Genomic DNA, 25,551 nt, shown 5'->3' on the forward strand with positions numbered 1-25,551 from the left:
TATTCCACTGGATGGCCCTGATCCCCTGCAAAAAAGTTAATTAATTGGCCTCCTAACTTTGGCTGTTTCCATTTCTAAAAGCCATCAGTATGACGTTCCCACAAACCTTTAAACAAAAGCCCTCAGTAGAACATTTCTACAAAGGGGGCATATAACAAAGGCTGTTCTGATCACCTCTGCTGCAAGTAGAGTAACAAACTCTTACAAATGAAATGGGGAAAAAACCCACACAGTAGCAACCAAATGACTAGTATGTATCAGCCTCCGGTATATCTGACTAAACCAACATAAGGAATGTGGCTAACCAATCCGGTAGGGCTCCTTGAACTAAAAGGCATGACCCAGTTTGCAAATAACACCTTTCCAAAGAATATTTATAGCTGATAATTCTCCCTTTTTGAATTCCCCCAGGCACCAGACTCGACGTGAACTTTCTTTCCATCAATTACTCCAGCAGCTCAGTAAGTGGTGCCACCTGACTTCTCAGCGGGTCTCGTCCTACCTCTAGAAATGACAATACAAAGCCATATATAGGCATGCTGAAATAAATTCCTTCCTCTCCACCCTAACCCCCCTCCCCCAACACAAATCCAGAGCTTCGCTCCTGAACTCTGATGTTTTTTCACTGTACTATTCTCAGCACAAAACAAACACAAAAGTTCCAGATGGGAGTTCTGACCAATTTATTTTGCTCCAGAGAGAGACTACAAAATTGCCACTCTAAAAGCCTAAGTCTGCATCAGTCATCCGAGTCAGTCCTCATTGATCAGCTGGAACCGAGGTGCCACGAATTTCCCAGGTCCACATAACGTAGGAGTCTAAAAGGATGCAACGTTCCAGCTTTTCTGGACAAATCTGGGCTGACCCACAACACCTCAGTCCCCATGGATCCGCCAGAGATTGCACTCAGATTTCCATTAGCAGGATATCAGGGTGCTGAGACTGACCCAGATAGTCCTCCACCTGCACCCTCACCAGCAGCCACCATGCCACCTCAGTTTGGACCCAGCCATATACAAAATCACTCTTGATCCTGCTACTCATGGGAATAGTTCAGTCCGAACTGCCAGACCTGGTATTTGTAACACAAGCAAACTAGGATGGGGTTCCCCCTAATTATGGGCTTTTCACCCAGTTAGAGCTTGCTTCCAGTGGTACAATGGGCCCGGGACCCACGCCTGGGTAAACCAGGCGCACACAGGGCAGCAAATGCAAAAACAACAAGGTGATAGATGAAATGTTTGACTTAATCCCAGCCACTGGCGATCACTCGGGCTGCATCCCAATACTGTTTCTTTTGCCTACCATGCCACCTCAGGTTGTACCCGGTCTTATACAAATTAGTCTTGACGCTGCTCCTCATGCGAACAGTCCTGCCCGAACTGCCAAGCCCTCCCTGAACTAGAACACAAGCAACCTATGACTGGTTTTGCTCCAGTTAGGGCTCTTCAGCCAGGCAGAGCATGCTTCCTGTGGCACATTGAGCCTGTGACCCACATCCAGGCATACCCACTGCACTTAAGGCAGAAAATGCAAAAACAACAAGGTGATGTGTGGAATGCTTGAAATAATCTCAGCTACTGCCGACTGCTCAGACCTGCATCCCAATCCAAAGCTGGGTCCAAACTGAGGTCGCATGGCGTGCAAAATAATGATGTGATAGGATGCAGCCCATGTATTCCATCTATCACTTTTCGTATACTTTTGTATGTTGTTCCAGAGCTCAGTGCGGCTAGATCTCAGTTAATGTCTTGTTATGAGATCACAAACGAACAGCCAATGGTGTTTGATGACTACCCATCATTGCCTCTTCACCAGTATCTTCAATACCTTGATGATGTATTAGTCTCAGACTCAGATTCTGTACAAGACTGGAAGAATTTTCATAGTAGGGGGATGAGAAGAAAGGGACATACAATTTGTTGTTCCTCACTACACTGATGATGGACTGAATTTAGAACCCCAAAAAGCTAGTGGTGTCGACACCTCACTATAAATGGAACTAGATTTACCACTGAGGCCACCAGTAGGAAAGGGTATCCTTTCTTGTGGCAGTAAACAGGACAGCAGAGCCATGTGAACTGCAGTTGCCAACTGTAGAAACGATGGCTAACCTCCTAACTGAAAATTTTCAGCCAGGTCCTTCCCTTCAATTTTGGAGCCTTTGCTACGTTTCAATGAGGCCCTGACAGACACAGAATACGGAGAGGTCAAAGCCTTGCTTGGTGCGGAGATCACTAGGCACCACAGGCCTGCTTCAGACGACCCGGACTTCTTGACTCCACACCAGACAGTCTGGTGGTTCAGGCATTAGACATCAAAGTCAACCTGAATGTCTTCCCTACTCCCACACCTGATATAGAATCAAGGCATATTGGTGCACCTCTGGGATGAGGCGAACAAGATCTTGCCTGCCCCTTTCTTGACCGAGGCAGGGAAGTGCACAGGGAACCTACACAGGGTTCACATCAGAAGCTACTGGTCTCCGTGGAAGCACTGCATTACTCATCTGGTGCTGTGTGCCATTCATCTGGCTCTTCGGGCCTTTTGGTCTTTCATTCAGGGGAAAGCAGCCCTGTTCATGTCCTGATGGAAACGATGACCCTCATGAGGTACAGCAACAAGCAAATAATGTGCTCTATGTCAGGAGGAGTGAAGGCTTTGGCTGGACCTTCAGGGGGTATCTTTCACTGTCAGCCATCTGACGGGGTCTCTAAATACTAAGACAAACAAGTTCAGCAAAGGATTTAGCCCAAAGTGGCACCTGAACCCGGAAAGAATTCAATGCGTATTCACCCAATGGGTCATGCCCTGAGTAGATTTTTTTCACCATCTCCAAGAACGCTCATTGGTAAGCTTTTTGTGCTCTAGACTTGTTGCATCATGCATGTTCTTTGTGAGGCATGGTCTGGCTAGCACTAGACTCAGGACCCATTCCCACCTCTGCTTCCATAAGTTCAAAAGAAGCTTAAGAGGATCTGGGTATAGCGCATCCTGGTAGCCCAGATAGAGCTAGGAGAGTCTGGTACACAAATATGCTGCTTCAGAGCATCAATCCCGACTCTCCCAGTCTAATTCTTCATGGCAAGCTGCACTCCCAACAACCATCCGTTCCTGAAGCCCATCTATTCTGGATGTTAGGAAAAGTTTGGTGCCTGGTGCGTGGACCAATATGCTGCACGTTAAGCTTTCTGATATTCTTCTGTATGTCCTGTCTTTGGCTTGGCAGGGGCTTGCCATGAGCCCAGTTCAGGGTTATTTGATGGCTCTTTTACATTTCCCAGATCAGCTCTTATCTTAGTCAGGGCTTACAAATAGGTTTCCTTCGGCACCTTTTCGTCATGTCACATGAGCAGCATAAGGCTGTTACCTTCTTAATGAGCACTAATTTTGAGCCTATACACAGCTGTTCTTTGAGGCTACGCCCTTTAAGAATGTCTTCTTTAATGCAGGTCAGTGAACTGCTGGCACTGTCAGTGCAAGCACAACATACTATCTTCTCACCTGACACACTAGTGCTTCGGACTCAAACTATGGAAAAATGTTATGGAGAAAATGCTTGAATTAATCTCTACCACTGGTAATTAATTGGGGCCACATCCCAGTCCATTGTTATTTTGCACACAATGCCACCTCAGTTTCGAACCTGCCGTATGCATATCAGTCTTGACCCTGCTCCAATGGGAGCAGTCCAGACGAAACTGCCAGGCCAGGTTCTCCCCCAACCAGTGGATGAGCTCTCCATGTGAGGCCGTACATCCCACTCCCCTCTTCCTTCTCTCCGCCGCATCCCTTTACAGAGTAGAGGCCTCATTGGTGGGACTTTACAAGAGCCCTTACTTATAATCGGACTGAGAAGCACGTAATAGTTGACCAACTTCTGGTGGGATTCCATGGTTGTAATAAGGGAAATGCGGGCTAGAAGCAGACCTTATTCACAATGATCATTCTTTGAATAAAAAAGAGCTACGGCTTGGCCAAGGAGGAGTATCCTGAAGGTCTTTGGGCTCATTCTATTAGCCCAAAGTCACCACTATGGCCTTGGTCAAGTGCTTTTTCAGTGCTGGATATCAGCCAGGTTGCTACAAAGGCATCTGTCCACACTGTCACCAGGCATTAATACCCTGACTAACAGGTCTGCATTTTAAACTCTCTGACCTGCATGAATTCCTGTGTGAAGTTAACTCGTCAGTCCCACCACCATTTGGGAGGTACTGCTTTGGTATCTCTTAAAAATTGGAAGATAGAACATTAACCAAGGTACGTAATTCTTTCAGGTGAATACACTAATTATAGAGCTTCATGGTTCTGCTCTCTTCCCCATTCTGTGGAGTGGTCTTCTAGGTATTAACTAAGTACCAAGTTAGATTGTGCTCACTGTCATGGTTCTCGATCTGTTACTGATGTTACAAGTCTAAAGGTGTGAAATGTTCTGTTGCAAACTGACATCAGCATGCAGGGGTGGCACCTATATGCTATATCAAATCTGAGACTTGGGCAATTTCAGAAGGTGGAGAACCTGCACTGAGATTATATTATTCACCAGAAAGAGTGCTACCAAAGATAAGCAACTTATTCTTCAGACACGCTACAAGCTATGGTGCTACAAACTGTGGTGTGGCTTTTTTGTGTGCTTACTTTGCAGCTGGAAACTCTACTGAAGAAAAGATGCTTGTGCCCAGTCCAATGCCTTAGTGTAAACGTACCTGTAACTTCAAACTATAAAGAAGCTTTATACTACTTGCCGCTCTATTTTGTTTGCCAGTACAGGACCATTTTGAAACCTAATTTGTATGTATGTTTAGGAAAGTGTACATCATCTTGTCTACAGAGCAACAAAACGAGACTACAACTCAAATTTGTTTACAATGAAGCAAGAATGTTCATGAGTCGTCAATTCTATCACACGTGTATGTAGTGTTTGCTAAAAAGTAAAACTGCCCAACAAAATACTATTGTATAATAAACATGAGGTGCAGAAGGACAGTATCAGCACGGGTTAACACAACTAAGCACTGGGAAGGCACACATACAAAATAAAAGTTACTTACCCATCGAGATGGAGTGAAGACGGTAATTGTACAGTACTGCACAGCAGTACTTTGTATACAATGTTGCCACTCGATCAAGAGCTCAGCTACCTACCTTCTAGTACGTGAGCCAGCCAGACCACAATCCACGAGTGAAATAGTGTCTGAAATAGTGTCTGACCACCGATATATCCTCTCCTACCAAGAAGTGAGCACAAGAAACTGGCTGCATCACCGCCATTGCATAAGGAAACTAATTGGCTGTGTAGAAGGGGAGATGATGGAAGAACTTTCTCAGTCTGGGAAGCTGAAACAAGGTTGATGTAGCAATGGGGAGGCAAACTACTCATGACATGCTGGATTGTGCAGCATTTTAAGTTTCTTAATGGTTGATCGCTTCAGAGGGATGCAGAGTTTGGCCCAATAGAATAGCCACTGGCAAGATACAGGATACTGTAAGAAGATGTCTTCAGTTTCTATAGAGTAACTGAACTGAATGAAGACCCATCCAGTGTCAGTTTGCAATTCTAGTTTGCAGAACACAGGGGAAAATGGTGTTTGCATCAGGTGCAGCTAGAGGTAATATCACAGTAGGAGGTGCCAAAAAGGGTAGAGAACTTCCGACATTCTGGCGAGTTCTAGAGGCACCAAAACGTCACATTGACAACGTCTTCCCCAGCCAAGCCACATGTGCTCCATCACGGACATCTGGGAGGAACAAAACAGCAGCCGACCCAGAAGAGCTCTTTGAGGGACTGGAATGTGAACCAAGGCTAAGTAAACCTTCAAGGAAAAGCTAGCAGGAGAGAGTAAAGGTCTGCATGAAACAAGCTAGTGGTAGAGACAGTAGAAACCTGCTGGGTAAAAATGGAGCAACAGCAAACGAGGGATAAGAAATTGCACGCTTGGAAATGTATGTGGGTGCAATCAGAACACTGAAGGAGCGGCATTTGAAGTGTTCCATTTAACCACAAAAGCATGTTTAGTTACATGCACAGATTTGGAGCATTTTAAAGGTAACTGTTACCCATCAAGCGAACAGTTTATGGGCACATGTTTAGGAGGAACATCTGTTCCTGCATACTCACAGGGATTGAAAGGAGAAACATTCAACACTGCAGTTCTGTGCATGTGAACTCCGACACACACAAGAGAGTCTTCTTCTGGAGGGTGCATATCAATGGAAGTCTGCACTTGTCAGACATGTCTTTATAGGGAATGTAGGTACCGCAATTACAGGAATGTAGTGCGAGATGTGAATATTCTATGTGGCTGGAAGTCTGTGTTGTTCTGGAGGCAGCCTGCTCTGCCAAAAAAAAAAAAAAAAAAGTGGCTGGGAGTAAATGTCAAGTGAGTGCACCACTGTTTTTCTGACTTCTGGGTGTAACTCCAGACGGTTCACAAGTTAAATTTAGATTAAGTAAAAAAAAAAAAGGGTTTGCTCAAGGTGAAGGAAACCCCAAAGTACCAGACTTCAGAAGGTGCATGTTTATCCATTTAGCTTGAGATCGAAAAGCCTGTGTTTCCCCATATACTTTCTACTGTGGTGCCTCACTACACAAACTTTTGCTACAGTGACAGGTTTTACTATTCCGTGCAATGCATTGCCTACACACTAAATATTTTAAGCTCTTTCTCCATTCAGTATAATTTCGAGTCTATCTTGAATTAATGAAATCTACAGTTTTTAGGTTGAGCCTGCGACAGTGCGTGCGCCTTCACTTGCAAGGCTAATGTATATAACAAGGGGACTGCTGCCTGCCCACTGCTTACCATTGGTGGGCTCCTTTATCACTTTTTTTGTGCTGCTTTTTTGGCCAGTGCAGGCTAATTGTCACTTCTGTTCCCTTCCTAGAGAACAGATCAAGCACAGACTGATTCCACTTAATTTAGTGGTTGTTTACTGTTCGTGCTATGATTTAAGTAATATTTCTTTTTTTTTTTTCCCGTCCCACTCCATGTTGTGCCTAGTGCTTCTTTCCCCTCTAATGCGAACTCGACCCGAAGGTACTGGAGCACTTGACATGAGCTCCAGTTAAGATACATTATTTTATTTTTTTTGTATTTAGGCACAGGGACACATTAAACAATGTTACATCTTGATTTGTTTTTTATTTTTTGTTTAAGCACAGAGCGATTAGGTGTTTTGCTCAGAATCACAGTATGTTGAGCCGATGATGAGACTTGAACCTGGCTGCCCGTCCAATTTTACAGCATTTTGTGCTTTTAACTTAATTGAGCCACCCGGGCTGTACTCTGTCATGGATTACGTCACTGCTTTCCAAGCTCCAATGCCATCATGGAAGTGACTGCTTGCCAGACAGTGTACAATCGTATGAGTGCTTTAATGTACTGACCCACTCTTTTCTTTGCCATTCTGCATAGCATCAGCGATGATGTGCAGCACATCTAAAAATAATTGGTGATGCCAATAGGTCCCAAAGGCAAGAGCTATTAGTTTTGCCAATGCTTTTTTTTTTTTTTAATCTAACCAAACTGTTTCTCTCACATCTGTACTGAGTAACCGTGGTCGACAGAGTGACTCCTTCAGAGTTGTCTGCAAGTCAATCGACAAGTTTTGAAAACATGAACATCCTTCTGTCACTAAACCATCTATAGCAGAGTCAAACAACGAAATGGGTAGTAGGACTATTGGGGTTTATTGGGTAAAAGAAGCTAAAAAGAGGTGTTTGTCATAAGTTGGGGTCAACCTATAAACCACACTGAGTTTGGTGCAAGTGTGCATCAGTACTTTAACTCTCATTAAACATTTCAAGAAATTGGGCAAATATTACAAAACATATATACTCTCTTTAGTCCAAGGCCAGTGAATTACGTTTATTTTAGAGTTATCTAGGAAAGGTAACTGGCGAAGTGCTTTCAGATGCTCGGAAGGTCCACAGAGGTAACCTGTGACCAAATTTCAAGATTACTTTCTGAAAAGTAAAGTAAATAGTTTGTATAAGCTATTGGTCCAGAGGAAGCGATGTTAATTTCACAAAACATGGTGTTCTGAACAACTGAATATTTTTGAATTATGCAAATTAATGGGAAATTAAAACAATTTATTTACAGGCACACGTTTAAAAAAAAAAAAAAAAGACGCAGTCTGAATAGTTAGAATATCGGTGCACTCTAAACAAAGTGCTGATAAAGTATGGACTTTGCAACAACGAGGACATGAGGGTATTGACATTAGCAATTTCGGTAAAACCGAGAAGAACAAAAGCAAGTGGTGAACTTCTGAAATGGTTTGTGTCTAAGGTATGGTTTTTAACTACACTAGTAAGGAAAAGGTGAGGTCCCACTATATAAGCGAAATTGTTTAAGCAGAACAATCCTTCGCTTTAATATAATGGTGACGGATGCGAATGCTTGAATTTTATGTGTGCACCGACCGTAAACAGATTACCATATGAATTAGTATTTATGCAGCCGATTGTTTTGCAAGCTGAACTTTATCTACATAGTATGCCTTTAGAAAGCCCAGGCGTACGCGCCTGAAGGGCGAAACACGTGTTGGCTGAGCTTCTGCCTTTCTGTGGGATCCTTTTTGCTGTACCTCAACTGGAAATTATTTGTCGTCTGAAATAAAACTCGAAGTGGAGCAACAAAAGTTCTCATTGCAGTCCCATTCATGATTTCCAGTGAATCATTGGCATTTTGACATTAAACAATTTCGCTTATATAGTGGGACCTTACCTTTTCCTTACTAGTGCACTCCTTTTGGAGGACTTGGGTCCATGTCCTCCAGTTAAGCTCCCACGCTTATAAAAAACTGCATTTTATACAGGAAGTTTGCAGTGTGGACCCTCTCCTTTTTGGAGTACTTTTTGTTAGAATGTTTTTTAACTACAATCAACATTAGCTTTTACTGATTCCACCGTGCAAACACAGCAGACTGAACTTCAACTCTAACACACAGGTCATCCAACACGCCTGTGTTAGCCCGCTACAAAATCACTAATCGAATGTTCAATTTGAGACTCCATAACGTTTTAGAAGCCAACACCCTTCCCTCTAATCCAGTGCTGACCATTCAAAATGAATATATATCTCCAACCTTCATCCAATGCTCTCACTTCTCCTTAGCCCCCCCCCCCCCCTTGGCACAACAGTGATTCCAACTCCTCTGTCCTTCTTGCCTCATCTTATCGCACTCTATCTCGACGATAGCAACCATACAATGCCCCCGCCCAATTAATCTTTTTATGTCACTCTGCATTTCACAGCTACTCCCTTACATTCCGACGACCCTTAATACAGTTTCAGCTTTTTTTCCATTTGGTTGCAGTTCACTGTGGAATTCATTATAAGCACAGATGGATAGGATGTGGCGCAACTGCCAGAGGTGCCGACTTTGGAGTCGGTGAAGCAGGTTGGAGCCTCTGTGCGAGCTCAACATCCTGTGATTCTGGGCAAATCACTGAATCTCCCCGTGCCTACCAAAATATGAACGTGTCCTTGGGTAAAGTAACTGGTGTTCATGTAAAGCGCTTCAGTACCTTCGGGTCAAGCTTGCGCTATATAAAACCTATATATATATATATATGCTATGATGTCGCGCCAGATCAAACAAGACAATACACTCAAGAGAACGCCAGTCTGTCAAATGAAAACCTTGACTTGGAAAACATATTCCCAGTTAACATGTGGATTTAATGACTACATATTTAGTACCCAGTAAAATGCAACGTCTTTTTCTAGTATCCATAGTCCAATGCCAAAAAAAAAAAAAAAAAAAACTTCAACAGGAGTTCCAGTACAAATGGAGATATTGTCACGGACTGTTCAACGAGTGCCTTGGCATCAGCCCACTCCATGCCAAATGCTGCACCGCCCACCTCGTGCCTACCCTTCCCCACAACCACATTTACCCTCTCACCTGTGGCGGGCTCGAAAGCCTCTTCCTTCTGGGTGCCGTCGACAGGTTGCAACCGGGCGCCCCCGCGAAAGTTCAGGGGTTGGGAGTTGCTGAAGGTACCGGTGCTGAAACTCATGGCTGCAGCAATGCGGGCAGGGGTACGGCGGAGAAAGGCGTTGCTCAGCATGCACAGACCTGGGAGGGAAACAACACCGTGAACTGAGCAGAAGTGCTACAGAAGCAATAATTATTTGGAAAGAGAACGGGCGGACGGGGAAAGCTACCTAGTTCAAAGCAGAGCAGCCATCTTTGAACTGGTCACTGAACCACAATCACCACCACAGTAACCATTATTTTTTAAAGAGGACGGTCGCCATATTGGAACGGGATGTGGAACGTCATGACCAGACTACCATCGCCTTAGGGAAACAGGAAGAAAACGAATTCGGAAAGTTCTAATACGTAATTCTAGGGCAAACTTTGCATAATAATGGCTGAAAGACGGTTAGACAACCTCAGTTACATTCTGGTGCACCAGTTAAATTCATAGTGTTTCTTGAATAGAAGGCTTCAAGAAATAAGCAAAATCTGATAATTCGTGTTTATCACGAGCGACACTAACAGTCTAGAAATAGACCATCCAATTCAATTCAATATACCAACTATAGATGGCATATGTGCGTTGCTAGGATTATAACTTGTGAACTGCATGCCACAGCATAATGAATTTATCACACTGAGCCACATTTGGTGTCCCTGATATTTTTTATTAATGAATATTCAGCTCTGCCAAGTACCACACACCAGGAGTCAGTCTAACGCATCTTAGTGTGGCGGACTAAAATGCATTAGTCACGCACTTACAGCTCCTCTCATTCAAGTTCGAGGAGGCGCTGCAGAAACATCAACAACAAAAGCGCTTCGGGTGCTTGCTGTACCTCTGCCTGCAGTGTCCTCAGGCAGTTTCCATAACCACTCTTGGTGCTCATCACTGTTACTACGGCGTCCAAGTCTGACTTGTTTTTACCTCAGCTGCGTGGTGCTGAAAAAAACGAGTCACTTGCGTATGAAGTACCAAAGAAAGTGTAATCATCAAAAAAGAAGACGCTGTCAGATCAACATTGGCTGGGCCCGGCATGCACTTCTTGACATCTTTTGCTTTCCATAAAATAAGGGTATGCTGTGCAAGCCATACTTGATGGTTCAGGCAGCCGCTCAAGACTGAATCATCAGTTCCGTCACCCTCCTCGTGATCCGTACAAGACGTCAGAGCGCTTTACATAAATTCATCGATTTGGGGGTAATTGCTTATCGGGGATGTACTGACAGCACAAAATAAAAAAAATACTGGGAAACTATTTCATTTGTCTAAGGATACACGTCTAAAAAGATAGCATCTTTTTGCATATTTTGGTTTAATCCAAAACTTGTTCTTATATTTAAACCCTGAGATACTTTAAGTCACATCAGCTCCCCAAGTACCTCTACAGTGGTCACTCCCCTTTCCTTTGTCCAGTTTCACACCAGAGCATGGGCTGGGGTTCCCTAAACCGGTGTAGACTGGCTTATGCAAGGAGGGCACCATCTGTGCCCTTCAAAGCATTTCCAGAGGCTAGGGGAGGCTACCCCTCCCCAGCCTTTAACACCTATTTTCAAAGGGAGAGGGTGTAACACCCTGCTCTCAGAGGAAATGCCTTCCTTCCTGGGACTGGGCTGCCCAGACCCCAGGAGGGCAGATCCCTGTCTGTGAGGTGGCAGCAGCTGTAGCTGCAGTGCAAGCCTCAGAGAGCTGGTTTGGCAGTACTGGGGGTCCATGGTGGAGCCCCTAGGATGCATGGAATTGGCTCCCCAATACCAGGTTTGGAATGTGGGGACAATTCCATGACCTTAGACATGTTACATGGCCATATTCGGAGTTACCATTGTGAAGCTACATATAGGTATTGACCTATATGTAGTGCACACGTGTAATGGCGTCCCCGCACTCACAAAGTCTGGGGAAATCCGGGCAACGTTGCTAGTGCAAGGGTGCCCTCACACTTAGTAACTTTGCACACCAACCTTCAGCAAGTGAAGGTTAGACATATAGGTAACTTATAAGTTACTTAAGTGCAGTGAAAATGACTGTGAAATTGTGTGTGCACTATTTCACACAGACTGACATGGCAGTCCTGTGTAAGGGTTTGTCTGAGCTTCCTAAGGGTGGCAAAAGAAATGCTGCAGCCCATATGGATCTCTTGGAACCCCAATGCCCTGGGTACCTAGGTACCATATACTGAGGACTTATAAGGGGGGGGTCCAATATGCCAATTGAACTTGGTAAATGTAGTCACTAGCCTATAGTGACAAATTTAAAGGCAGAGAGAGCATGAGCACCGAGGTTCTGATTAGCAGAGCCTCAGTGACACAGTTAGGCACTACACAGGCATACACATTTAGGCCACAAACACTGGGGTCCTGGCTAGCAGGATCCCAGTGAGACAGGCAAAAACATATGGACATACATGTAAAACTGGGGGTAACATGCCAAGAAAGATGGTACTTTCCTGCAGGGAGAGATGAGAGATGACAGATCGACGTTACAGGGGCAGAATCAGCAAGAAAGGTAAGAGCAGGGGAGAGATGAAGTATAGTGTAGAGCATGTATGTCATTGGCAAATGTAAAAAGCTGAAACAAGGTAGGATACTTGGGAATTTAAAAGCAGCGAGGTGGATCTAAGGGGGACAGATGAGCAAAAAAAAATGTAGGCGGCTGGAGAGAGAGATGAGATAAGAGATGTAAGAAGCAGAACCAGCAGAATTTAAGCAGGGGGAAGAGAGAGGGAGTGGTGAGAGGTGGATATGAAAGGTCAGAATCAGTAAGAAAGGTAAGAGGCAGGGGAGAGATGAGGTGAAGTGTAGTGCATGGAGGACAGAGATTGATATAAGAAGGACAGAACAGATAAGATTAGAGGAGGGGAGAGATGAAAAGAGTAGAGGAAAGAGGGTAGAAATGGGTTTAAGGGGACAGAATCAGTGAGAAAAGATAAGAAGCTTCAGGAGGATGGAACCGGGGAACTGAATGTAAATAGGTCATAACCAGTGAAAAAGTTAAGAGGCTGGGAAAAGATAAGAGAAGTGTAGTGCAGGGATAACAGAGATGAATATAAAAGAGGCTGGTTCTGCTTTAAACAGCGTAACAAGACTGAGGGAGACTGTGGTGAGATGTGGATGGAAAGGAGAAAAACCATCACAAGATGGTAAGAGCTAGATGGGCAGAGAGGAGGGAAAAGGCTGACCTTGGATAGGCAGAATCAACAACAAAAAGTAAAAGGCTTGGTGAAAGGTGAATAATAGATCAGGGAGGTAGAGATCAATCTAAGAGGGGAAGAATCAGCAAGAGAAGGTAGGAGGAGAGAAGGAAGGAAGAAAGAGGGAGGTATATGTAACAGGAACAGACCAGGGAGAGAAGATAAAAGGCTGGGTGAAGAGTTGAGAGGTGAGGAGTTGAGCAAGGAAAGGAGATGTGGATGCCAGAGAGGCAGGAACAGCAAGAGCAGATGAGAAGCTGGATGTAAAATGAGAGGTAAAGAGCAGAGCATTGAGGGGAAAAGATGATGTAAGAGTGACAAAATGAGAGAGACAGAAAGCGAGTGCAAGAGCGAGTGAGAGAAGATAAGATGCTTGGGGAGAGATGAGAAGTTAAGAGGAGCTAATGCAAGGTGTGAGAAAACAGGGCTGATTGCAGAGGCCCCATAACTTTTTGCCCCCATTTTCCTCTTTTTGCTGGTGTTTTCCTGACTTTGATGGTGCCCTGGGTACTGCTAACCAGTCCCAGGGCCTATGCTCTGTGTAAAATGGATATGCAAATTAGGCTAATTATAATTGGCTAAGTTAACCTACCTATAAGTCCCTAGTATATGGTAGGGCATGTAGGTTTAGGGACCACAGCATAGGTGGTGCACACCTAGGTGCACTGCTGAGGTGCCCAGTGTCATTTTAAAAGCAAGCCTGCCTTGCTGGCTGCTTTTAAATTAAAGTTATATGCAAATTCGACTTTGGAATTAAAGGTACTTCCAAAGTCTTAAACTACCTTATTTTTACATATAAGTCACCCCTAAGGTGTGCCCTATGTGCCCCTAGGGCTGGGTGCCATGTAACTATAAGCAGGGACTTTATAAAAATAGATTTATAAGCCCTGGTGAGGTAAAAACAGCCACATTCGTTTTTCCCTCATTGAAGTAAATGGCCTTCATAGGCTAGAATGGGCAGACTTTATTTTAAATTTTAAAGTCTCCTTAAATGTTACATACCAAGAATTTGGTATCAAATTAATTGTTGTAATAAATCCCACAACTTCCAGTTGTTGGATTTAATATAACTTGTTCAGGTAAAAAGTTTAGACTTTACCTAAAAAGTTGCCAATTTCAGCTCTGCATTGTTTTTGCTGCTGTGCTCTGATTGGCCAGCCTGCAGCAGCTTCTGCCAGGCTGCCTTGATGAGGTGTGAAGTGGCCTGGCTTCACACAAAGGAATGTGCTTGGGGGAGAGAATCTCCCCTCAGCAGATGGTGAGGGAGGAAGGGGGAGGGCTGCCAAACTGGTCTTCAAAGGCAGAGAAGGACATCTGGAGCACCCAGCAACACCCCCACATCCTGCAACCCCAGACAATTAGGTGCCCCCTTGATTAGATTAGGAGAGGGCAGGAGAGGGGTGTGTTTATGATTTTTAGACACACCAGTGGGTGGGCTCAGCCAGATGTAACCTCCAAAAATCAGATTCATCCATGTTGGATTTTTAGAGACTGTTGCCTTCTGGGATGGATTTTTGCCACACTTCCCAGGAAGTGGTCATCACAGGGGGACGACCCTGTCCCTGATTGGAGAACCAGGGCCCCCCTGCTTTTCACCCAGGAGCAAGGATAAAACTGGCAGACCTGCACCCACACCTCAGATCCCCACCAAATTTCAAGAAGAAAGAACTTAAGGAGAAGAAGGACTGCCCTGCTGGACCCCTGGCCTGCACCTGGAACCTGCACTCAGAAGGACTGCACCAGCTGCACACTTGGGCTTCACCACAAGAAGGACTTTGCCTGGCTTCAACTGGTTCAAGGAGGGACTCCCTGTTTGCTACAGGTGAAAAATTGCTAACCAGAGTCCCCTGCACCAACTCCTGAAGAAAGCGACCAGCTGACCACTGTCCAGTGGCCAAAAAGGAGATTGCGCCAGGTGCATTCTGGGAGTTGAAGTCCGCACCCCACCAAGGACCATCACAGAACTTCTGGACCCTTGGGGTGAGCTGTGGACCCCAAAAGAACCTTAAAAGAACATCTGGGTGAAGCCCCAGAAGTTTGGAGAAGATTTGACAAATTTTGTAAAAAAGCTCCAGAGAGGGACCGACCCGCCGCGGAAATTCTAGCCGGCTTGCCTCAACCGCGACCCGGCCTGATTTGGTGGTTCGTCCCGGTAAAGAAAAATCTCAGAAAAAGAGACTAAGTCCGAAGGTAAAAAGTTGACCGGGACCTCCCAGCCATCGTATCCGAGAAGGGCTCCATGGACGTCGGATCAAGATCCAGGTTTACCCCGGTCGAAGGATTTTCACCTCGAAAAAACGACTAAGTCCGAAGGTAAAAATCTCCACCGAGGAATCCAGCATCGCGTATCCGGACAAGGGCTCCAGGAGGTCGAATTCGACTGGCAGGTTCGTCCCGCTGAAGAAAATCTTCAAAATAAAGACTAAGTCAGAAGGTAACTTTTTAACCGAGGCCTCCCGCGACCTGTAGCCGAGCAGGGCTCCATCGCGGTCGGCCTGAAAGTTTGACTTTGCCCCGGTCGAGGTGCAACCAGATGACCCGATTGGCGCTTTTTGTTTCTAAGCGCTAGAAAAGTAATAATTCTTTAAAAATTCATATCTCCGGTTCCCCTGAACCGATTTTAATCGTTTTTGTGTCATTTTAAAGATAAAAATATAAACTATTTTTATAAATTGGTTTTGGATTTTTAAACTGTTTCCTGTGTTTTATTTGATTACTGTTTTGTGATATTTGAATGCTTTACACTTTGTCTCCTAAATTAAGCCTTGACGCTCGTTGCCAAGCTACCAAGGGTTGAGCTGGGATTAATTTACTGAGACCTAACTGTACCTAGGTGGAGGTTAGTGGCTTGTTGCTAGGTGTAGGTACCTACCTGCCCTTACTAATAACCCCTTTTCCAACATTTTTGGAAGCAGCGACGGGATCCTGTACTTGTGTTCAATATCACGTTACAGTTTTAGGTAAAACAAATTAAAAATCCTTTAAATTGTCCTAGTGCAAAAATTGTTTTTAATTTTTAATTTGGATTAATTTCAATTATTGAATTTTTGTAATTTTTCTAAATTCTTGTTTCCAATTTTTGCAAAAAGTTTTTGTTGACACAAAACTAGGGAACCATGGAGCTTGATCTGGCTAGCCTACCCACACTGACAGTAGTCCAGCTTAGGGGGTTGTGTATTGAAAGAGGGTTGCCTGCAACCACTGATCTCAGGAAGCCAATCCTGATCACATCCCTGACAGCATGGGCTGAGGCCCAAGAGGTAGAGTCAGAGGAAGCTCCAGAGGAGGAAGATAAAGGGGAGGATGCTAGCTCTAACCTCTCAGGGGAGGGAAGGCATCTGAGCCTAAGTGAGGATGAGGAAGAACGGTCCTCAGTAAATACAGTCACTAGGGGCAGACCCAAAGCTAGTGGTGGGAAGGGGGTCCTTTCAGGAGGAGAGAACCCATCCATCAGAGAAAGAAAGCTGGAGGCCCAGCTAGCATACATAGCTTTGGAAGCAGAGAAGCTGGCCCTAGAAAAGAAAAAGTGGGCATACAAAGAGAAAAGAGATGGAGGCAGCGATAAAGAAGCTGAGGTGTCCATGGGTGGGGGAGTTTGCCCCAGATTACCCAAAGGGGTGGTTCCTGCTTATGTAGAGGGGGATGACATAGATAAGTGGCTGGGGGCCTTTGAGAGGGCACTCCACATTAGAAGGGTTAGGCCTCAATACTGGGGTTCCCTTTTGTGGGAGTTGGTCCCCAACTCAGGGAGGGATAAGCTTCTGACGTTAAGGGGGGAGGAGGCAGATTCATACCCTAGTATGAAGAGGTGCTTAGCCAAGAAGTTTGGTCTGACCCCAGAGCAATATAGAATGAAGTTCAGGGACACCCAGAAGGTCAGTACCCAGTCTTGGGTTGACTTTGTGGACATTTCACTAAATGCACTAGAGGGCTGGATTATTGGTAACAAAGTAGATACTTATGAGGGGTTATACAATCTGATCATGAGAGAGCACATCTTGACCAATTGTACCCAAGAAAGGTTACACCAGCATCTAGTGGACTCTAAGCAGACCAACCCTAGAGAACTAGGGGAGGCAGCTGATGAGTGGTTGAAAACCAGGGTGGTTGTCAAGTCCCAGGGGGGAGACTCCAAGAAGGGGGGGACAGGTCCCCAAAAACCTAAGGAGGGAGGTGGTAAGCCCACCACAGAGACTCCCTCTGTACCCCAGAACCCTAAGAAGGAGGAGAGTAAATCCCACTCCCACTCTGACATGCAGAGATAGGGAGACCCAGGGTTAAAAAAGCTCTTGGACAGTAGGGCTTGCTTTGACTGTCAGCAGACAGGTCACTTCAGAGAAGATGCAGCCTGTCCAAAGAAGGTGGTTAGCACTGGGCTGTCCAGTGTAGCCATAGAGGAGGATTCCTCAGATGATGAAGTCCTCCTAGCATTGAGCTGGGAGACAGGACCAGATGGTAAACTGGTGATCCCTGAGGGTGGGAGTAGGCACTTCCACCACATTCAGGTGAATGGGATCCCTACCACTGGCCTGAGAGACACCTGTGCCAGTCACACTATAGTGAGTGACCGGTTAGTGACCCCAGACATGTATGTCCCAGGAAAGACAAAGAAAGTCAGGATAGCCACAGGGGAGGTCACCTCCAAACCTGTAGCCATAGTGCCCCTAGAGAGGGAGGGTATCCTTGACTGGATTAGGGTGGTAGTCAGTGCTGACCTTCCCCTAGATTGTATCCTGGGCAATGACCTCCCAGAGGTGAGTCTGGTCACAGATGGGGTGGTCGCCCAGGGCGCCCCCCCAACCCAAAGTCCTGGGGAGTCAGTCCCTACAGTTAGGAGACAGGGGTCCCCAAGAAAAGGAAAGAAGAAAAGGAAGGGTAGGCCACTCTTAAAGAGAGTTCCCGGGAGCCAAGGGCCTACTGCCCCAGTAAGGGGGGAGCCCAGAGTTGGCACTGGTGATGCTCACCTGACCCCAAGGAAGTCCTGAGTAGTCAGGCAGCTGTCCAGATGCAAGGTGTTGCCCCTGCACTGACAGAAGGGAGAGTGGAAGGAGGGTGTCTGCCACAGGAGGTGGTAGCCCCCCACTCTAGACAGCAAGAGGGGTGCCAGAACCCCAAAGTTGCCCCTAAAGCAGCTCAGCCACCTGTCAGTGGAGAGCTTAGGGTGTGGTTCTGGGTACTGACAGCTGTCAGTAGCCTCTGCTGGGTGCTAGCCTTCCTGGCAGCACTGTACTTGGCCTGGGAGGCAGACCCCAGGGCCAATAGCAAAGTAGGCCCCCTGACCCTATTGGTCATGGTGGGGTTGCTCAAGTGTTGGGTGACCTCTTTGGGTAAGCTAGGTGTTGCCCTAGCAAAGTTTGGAGTAGGGGAGGTGGGCACCTCACTACCCAAGTTGGCAGAGAGAAAGGAGGAAGACCCCCCTAGAGGAAAGTTTCAGTTTGAGTTGGGTCCTTTTACTGTTGGGATGGCTTCACTACCCATAGGGAGTGACCCTGACAGGAGGATATAAGGCAGAGTAGGCCCTGCAAAGGGACAGCCAGTTTTCTTCACTGTCTTCCTCGCCTAACAAGCCAGGAAGACTCTCCCAGGGTTGGGCTGAGTCTCCTGGGCGTGTGGGCTGGGGGGGGGGGTTGTGTGAGAAAACAGGGCTGATTGCAGAGGCCCCATAACTTTTTGCCCCCATTTTCCTCTTTTTGCTGGTGTTTTCCTGACTTTGATGGTGCCCTGGGTACTGCTAACCAGTCCCAGGGCCTGTGCTCTGTGTAAAATGGATATGCAAATTAGGCTAATTATAATTGGCTAAGTTAACCTACCTATAAGTCCCTAGTATATGGTAGGGCATGTAGGTTTAGGGACCACAGCATAGGTGGTGCACACCTAGGTGCACTGCTGAGGTGCCCAGTGTCATTTTAAAAGCAAGCCTGCCTTGCTGGCTGCTTTTAAATTAAAGTTATATGCAAATTCGACTTTGGAATTAAAGGTACTTCCAAAGTCTTAAACTACCTTATTTTTACATATAAGTCACCCCTAAGGTGTGCCCTATATGCCCCTAGGGCTGGGTGCCATGTAACTATAAGCAGGGACTTTATAAAAATAGATTTATAAGCCCTGGTGAGGTAAAAACAGCCAAATTCGTTTTTCCCTCATTGAAGTAAATGGCCTTCATAGGCTAGAATGGGCAGACTTTATTTTAAATTTTAAAGTCTCCTTAAATGTTACATACCAAGAATTTGGTATCAAATTAATTGTTGTAATAAATCCCACAACTTCCAGTTGTTGGATTTAATATAACTTGTTCAGGTAAAAAGTTTAGACTTTACCTAAAAAGTTGCCAATTTCAGCTCTGCATTGTTTTTGCTGCTGTGCTCTGATTGGCCAGCCTGCAGCAGCTTCTGCCAGGCTGCCTTGATGAGGTGTGAAGTGGCCTGGCTTCACACAAAGGAATGTGCTTGGGGGAGAGAATCTCCCCTCAGCAGATGGTGAGGCAGGAAGAGGGAGGGCTGCCAAACTGGTCTTCAAAGGCAGAGAAGGACATCTGGAGCACCCAGCAACACCCCCACATCCTGCAACCCCAGACAATTAGGTGCCCCCTTGATTAGATTAGGAGAGGGCAGGAGAGGGGTGTGTTTATGATTTTTAGCCACACCAGTGGGTGGGCTCAGCCAGATGTAACCTCCAAAAATCAGATTCATCCATGTTGGATTTTTAGAGACTGTTGCCTTCTGGGATGGATTTTTGCCACACTTCCCAGGAAGTGGTCATCACAGGGGGACGACCCTGTCCCTGATTGGAGAACCAGGGCCCCCCTGCTTTTCACCCAGGAGCAAGGATAAAACTGGCAGACCTGCACCCACACCTCAGATCCCCACCAAATTTCAAGAAGAAAGAACTTAAGGAGAAGAAGGACTGCCCTGCTGGACCCCTGGCCTGCACCTGGAACCTGCACTCAGAAGGACTGCACCAGCTGCACACTTGGGCTTCACCACAAGAAGGACTTTGCCTGGCTTCAACTGGTTCAAGGAGGGACTCCCTGTTTGCTACAGGTGAAAAATTGCTAACCAGAGTCCCCTGCACCAACTCCTGAAGAAAGCGACCAGCTGACCACTGTCCAGTGGCCAGTGGCCAAAAAGGAGTTTGCGCCAGGTGCATTCTGGGAGTTGAAGTCCGCACCCCCCCAAGGACCATCACAGAACTTCTGGACCCTTGGGGTGAGCTGTGGACCCCAAAAGAACCTTAAAAGAACATCTGGGTGAAGCCCCAGAAGTTTGGAGAAGATTTGACAAATTTTGTAAAAAAGCTCCAGAGAGGGACCGACCCGCCGCGGAAATTCTAGCCGGCTTGCCTCAACCGCGACCCGGCCTGATTTGGTGGTTCGTCCCGGTAAAGAAAAATCTCAGAAAAAGAGACTAAGTCCGAAGGTAAAAAGTTGACCGGGACCTCCCAGCCATCGTATCCGAGAAGGGCTCCATGGACGTCGGATCAAGATCCAGGTTTAACCCGGTCGAAGGATTTTCACCTCGAAAAAACGACTAAGTCCGAAGGTAAAAATCTCCACCGAGGAATCCAGCATCGCGTATCCGGACAAGGGCTCCAGGAGGTCGGATTCGACTGGCAGGTTCGTCCCGCTGAAGAAAATCTTCAAAATAAACACTAAGGGCCTGATTCTGACCCTGGCGGCCGGTGACCGCCAGGGTCACCGGCCACGGGAGCACCGCCGACAGACCGGCGGTGCTCCGAAGGGCATTCTGACCGCGGCGGTTCAGCCGCGGTCAGAAAGGGTAAACCGGCGGTCACCCGCCGGTTTACCGCTGCCCTTCTGAATCCTCCATGGCGGCGGAGCGCGCTCCGCCGCCATGGGGATTCAGACACCCCCTACCGCCATCCTGTTCATGGCGGGAACCCCTGGGGGCCCCTGCAGTGCCCATGCCAATGGCATGGGCACTGCAGGGGCCCCCGTAAGAGGGCCCCGCAAAGTATTTCAGTGTCTGCTGTGCAGACACTGAAATACGCGACGGGTGCCACTGCACCCGTCGCACCTTCCCACTACGCCGGCTCAATTCTGAGCCGGCGTCCTCGTGGGAAGGTTGATTTGCCCTGGGCTGGCGGGCGGCCTTTTGGTGGCCACCCGCCAGCCCAGGGCAAATCTCAGAATCACCGCAGCGGTCTTTCGACTGCGGTGCGGTGTTCTGACGGGGTTACTTTGGCGGGCCTGTAGCCGAGCAGGGCTCCATCGCGGTCGGCCTGAAAGTTTGACTTTGCCCCGGTCGAGGTGCAACCAGATGACCCGATTGGCGCTTTTTGTTTCTAAGCGCTAGAAAAGTAATAATTCTTTAAAAATTCATATCTCCGGTTCCCCTGAACCGATTTTAATCGTTTTTGTGTCATTTTAAAGATAAAAATATAAACTATTTTTAGAAATTGGTTTTGGATTTTTAAACTGTTTCCTGTGTTTTATTTGATTACTGTTTTGTGATATTTGAATGCTTTACACTTTGTCTCCTAAGTTAAGCCTTGACGCTCGTTGCCAAGCTACCAAGGGTTGAGCTGGGATTAATTTACTGAGACCTAACTGTACCTAGGTGGAGGTTAGTGGCTTGTTGCTAGGTGTAGGTACCTACCTGCCCTTACTAATAACCCATTTTCCAACACAAGGGTAAAGTGGACATAAGTGGAACTGAACCAGCAAACGTAGGTAATAAGCTGGGCAAGTCGCATAGATGCAAATAGACCCGATTCAGACAGGAGACTCCCGATTGGGATGCCAAAAATGTCTTAGTTTTATGACAAGACCGGAGGCTCCTATTATGCTTCTTTTCGTGCTTTATTTTAACAGCAGCCAAGAAACGCCAATCCTAAAGGTTTGCGTAACAGGCAACCAATGGGAGGACTAGAGTAACAAGGTAGCCAATCACGACACTATGCACGATAAGATATACCAATCCTGACTGCAGGCAGTCCTCTTTTCTTGCTGCTCGCAGTCAAGATAAGTATATCTTTTAGTGCTTTGTAAAATTCATGGTATTTGTTTCTATTTTATTGTGTTTCAACCTTACTTTCAATGTTCGTCGGTGTCTAACGTTGTAAGCGCGTTTGCGCTTTCATTTTCTAAGAGTGAAAGTCCTCTTATCTCCTCTTTTCAGCACGCGCGGCGCAAAGCGTTTTTCAAACCTTTCTTCAGCTCGCGTAGCCACGCTAGCGTTCTAACTCACCAGCATTCTCTCCTTCGCTCCGTTTCTGAGCACAGCAAAATCAAAGCGCTCATCAAATATTTCAATTTTTCGACTCTCCGCTGCTTCCGACGGTCGAAAACCTCATTTCAGGCTCTGCCTGTTCAGGCAGGTTTAACTGTTGACTCTGCCACTTCCTTGTAAGGCGTGGCCTTAGCGTTTTTCTGCCTCTTGGTTGGCAGCCACTTGGTGAGTCATAGTTTCCTTCTCTCAAGCCCTCCCCCTCAGATTTTAACCCCTTATTTACTTGTTTTGTGTTCTTCCCCACAGTAAAATGGATTTCTCAGATTTCTTCTCCACAAATGAAGACTCTGAAGAGGTTTTCTCTTCCAACTTAAATCATTTTATACAGTCTTCAGTTAAAAAAGCAGTTTCTGCTTCTATGGTTAACATTTCAAAGCAAATCCAGAATACTGTGTCTTCCTGTCTCTCCCAATCACATTTGGCCTATTCTGCGGGGGAAAGCAGAAAGCGCAAAGCCGCGGAAGCTTCTACTTCTATTCAGGCAAACGCCTCTTCTGCGCTAACGGACAGTGAGTCAAACTCACTCAGGATAGAGGGCGAAGATCCTCACAGGCCTCCTATTTCGGAGGGGAATAAGTCTATGGGTACGAAAAGTAAAGTTAAAACAAAACATTATCTAAGACCCATAAGATTGTGATTGAGGATATTAAAGACACAGATGACGATGGGGATGACATTGATTCTAACACAGACAATGAGGATACTAACACCTCAGATTTTTGGATTGGGCCTCCTCCCAAAAAAACAAAATCAGCAGCAGCTGATGAAGCACACTCCCCCCTAATGGATTCCGATGGCAATCCTATGTTTGATCCTAGTTTAATTCATCACCCCAATTCTACTGAATGGCTACCTTCTGAGCACGTTTCTATCTATATTTTAGGCAAACTACGTCTTCCCCTAGATAAGCAAGTACGGGCCAAATTACGTTCCGAGTGCCCCAGACCCTCCCTTTCCCTACACATTACCGCCACTCCCGCTATAGATCCGTCATTACTAACCTTTTTCTCTAAATTTGGGAAAGATCCCCGCAAAGGAGTAGACAGAGCCTGAGCCCTCTGCCAGGATAAGGTTCTTAATTTGGTCGGACCCTTAGCCCGCATTTTTGATTTAGCAGAATCCGCAAGAATTAATGACGAAACTATAGATCCTGAGGAATTGTCCCTCTGGATTCGGAGAGCTTTTTGTTTGCTGAGCAACGCAAACTCGGCTATGACGCATGAACGTCGAAAAAGACTTTTACTTAAGCTAGATCCTAAGCTAGCAAATCTGGCAGCTATGGATCCAGGATCTAAAGCTGACGGCTTGCTCTTTGGGGACTCATTTATCAAAGAGTTGAGTAAATACGTTACCACCTTTGCCTCAATAGACAAAGCGCAGCAGTCTCTTCAAAAAGGTTTTCAACACACAGGTTTTTGCCAGGGCTGGTAGAGGAAAAGGCCGCTCCACCAGCCGGTCTTACAATTACCAACAACAAGACTTTCGGCCGCAATTCTACCCCCAGCGTTCCAGAGGGTTCAGAGGCAGGAACCAACGCAAGTCCTATAACAACTCAGGTAAGCCAATTTTCTGTCCATCTTTCTGTAGGGGGTCGTCTAAAGTTTTTTTTTCACAAATTGAAAGAGATTACCTCAGATCCTTGGGTTCTCAACACCGTCAAAGGCTACTTAATAGAGTTTTACGAGACTCCCTACCAACCTTCTCCCCTTCCTCCTCTCATCTTTGCAAAAGAGTTGTCAAATCTCATCACTGCCGAGATTCAAGATCTCCTTCGAAAACGAGCTATCCAACCAGCTCGTCCTCTTCCATCCAGTTTTATAAGCCCCTTGTTTTTAGTAATCAGGAAAAACAAAAAGATCAGACCAGTTATCAACCTCAGACAATTCAATCAATTCGTCGTTTATCGACATTTCAAGATGGAAACAATTCTTCATCTAAGGGACTCGCTTCTTCTGAACGACTGGATGGTCCGCCTGGACCTTCAGGATGCCTTCCTAACAGTACCCATTCATTACTCTCACAGAAAGTTTCTACAGTTTCAATGGCAACATCAAACCTATCAATTCACTTGCCTGCCCTTTGGGCTTTAATCAGCCCCTTGGTGTTTCACCAAGTTAATGAAACCTATTGTAGCCCTGCTCCGATCTCAAGGTTTCAGAATGCTAATCTATCTAGACGATATCCTTCTTATGCATCAAGACATCGCCATTCTTCGGTCTCAACTGTCCTACACTATATACCTCCTTTCAGATCTAGGTTTTATAATCAACAACGTGAAATCGATATTTGCTCCGTCACAGACCATAGAGTTCCTAGGTTTTCTAGTCAACTCCTCTCAAGGCCTGTTACAACTCCCAGATTCAAAGATAAAAGGCATCAAATCAGAGATAACTCTATCTTTACAGCAGACTTTTCTCTCCCTAAGGTCTCTTGCAAGGATTGTAGGTCTTCTTTCTTCTTCGATTCAGGCAATATTTCTCGGCCCTCTCCATTATCGGGCTCTTCAGAGATTAAAGATCCGTCAATTGCGCAAAGGTCTTGCTCATTCAGATTTCATCCCCCTCGATCTCGAATCCCGTACAGAACTTCAATGGTGGCTAGACCATCTAGAAGCCTGGAATGGCAGGACCATCTTTGCCTCAGCCCCAGATCTTGTCTTAGAATCCGATGCAAGCCTAACAGGTTGGGGCGCAAGGTGTGGTCAAATATCGACTGGAGGCCCATGGTCTCTTCAGGAGTCTTCATTGCACATCAACTATTTAGAGATGCTTGCAGGCTCCTTTGCAATCAGAAGCTTCACCAAGAACAGAGTCCACTGTTCCATGCTGCTGCGTATGGACAACCTCATGGCAGTCAAATACATCAATCATCTCGGCGGTACCAAATCCAAACCGCTAGCAGAACTAGCCAACAATTTCTGGGAATTCTGCCTCCACCGAAAAATTTCAGTTTGAGCAGAATACTTGCCAGGTTCGCTCAATTCAGTTGCAGATTGCTATTCGCATCATCTTTCCGACTCCAGCGACTGGAAACTTCACTCATCAACTCTCTTTTTCGCAAATGGGGTCCTTTCCACATAGACCTCTTCGCATCCCGTCTAAATACTCAACTTCCTTATT

The 25,551-nt window shown here is 46.0% G+C and overlaps 1 protein-coding gene across 2 annotated transcripts in view; it reads right to left on the minus strand.

Moving 5' to 3' along the window:
- ALDH9A1 (aldehyde dehydrogenase 9 family member A1) overlaps positions 1–25,551 on the minus strand; it is a 121,829-nt gene that overhangs the window by 64,552 nt on the left and 31,726 nt on the right. The window contains exons 1-2 of one of the 2 annotated variants that reach the window (XM_069231503.1): positions 10,179–10,282; positions 9,916–10,089 (exon numbers count right to left, since the gene is read on the minus strand). In XM_069231503.1, coding sequence (XP_069087604.1) covers positions 9,916–10,081 — 166 coding nt within the window. In that variant the 5' untranslated portion in view covers positions 10,082–10,089; positions 10,179–10,282. Of the gene's footprint in view, positions 1–9,915; positions 10,090–10,178; positions 10,283–25,551 lie in introns of those variants that run through there. The other variant, XM_069231502.1, reaches the window with a different exon arrangement.

This window comes from Pleurodeles waltl, chromosome 4_2, assembly GCF_031143425.1.
Source record: "Pleurodeles waltl isolate 20211129_DDA chromosome 4_2, aPleWal1.hap1.20221129, whole genome shotgun sequence".
NCBI lineage: Eukaryota > Metazoa > Chordata > Amphibia > Caudata > Salamandridae > Pleurodeles > Pleurodeles waltl.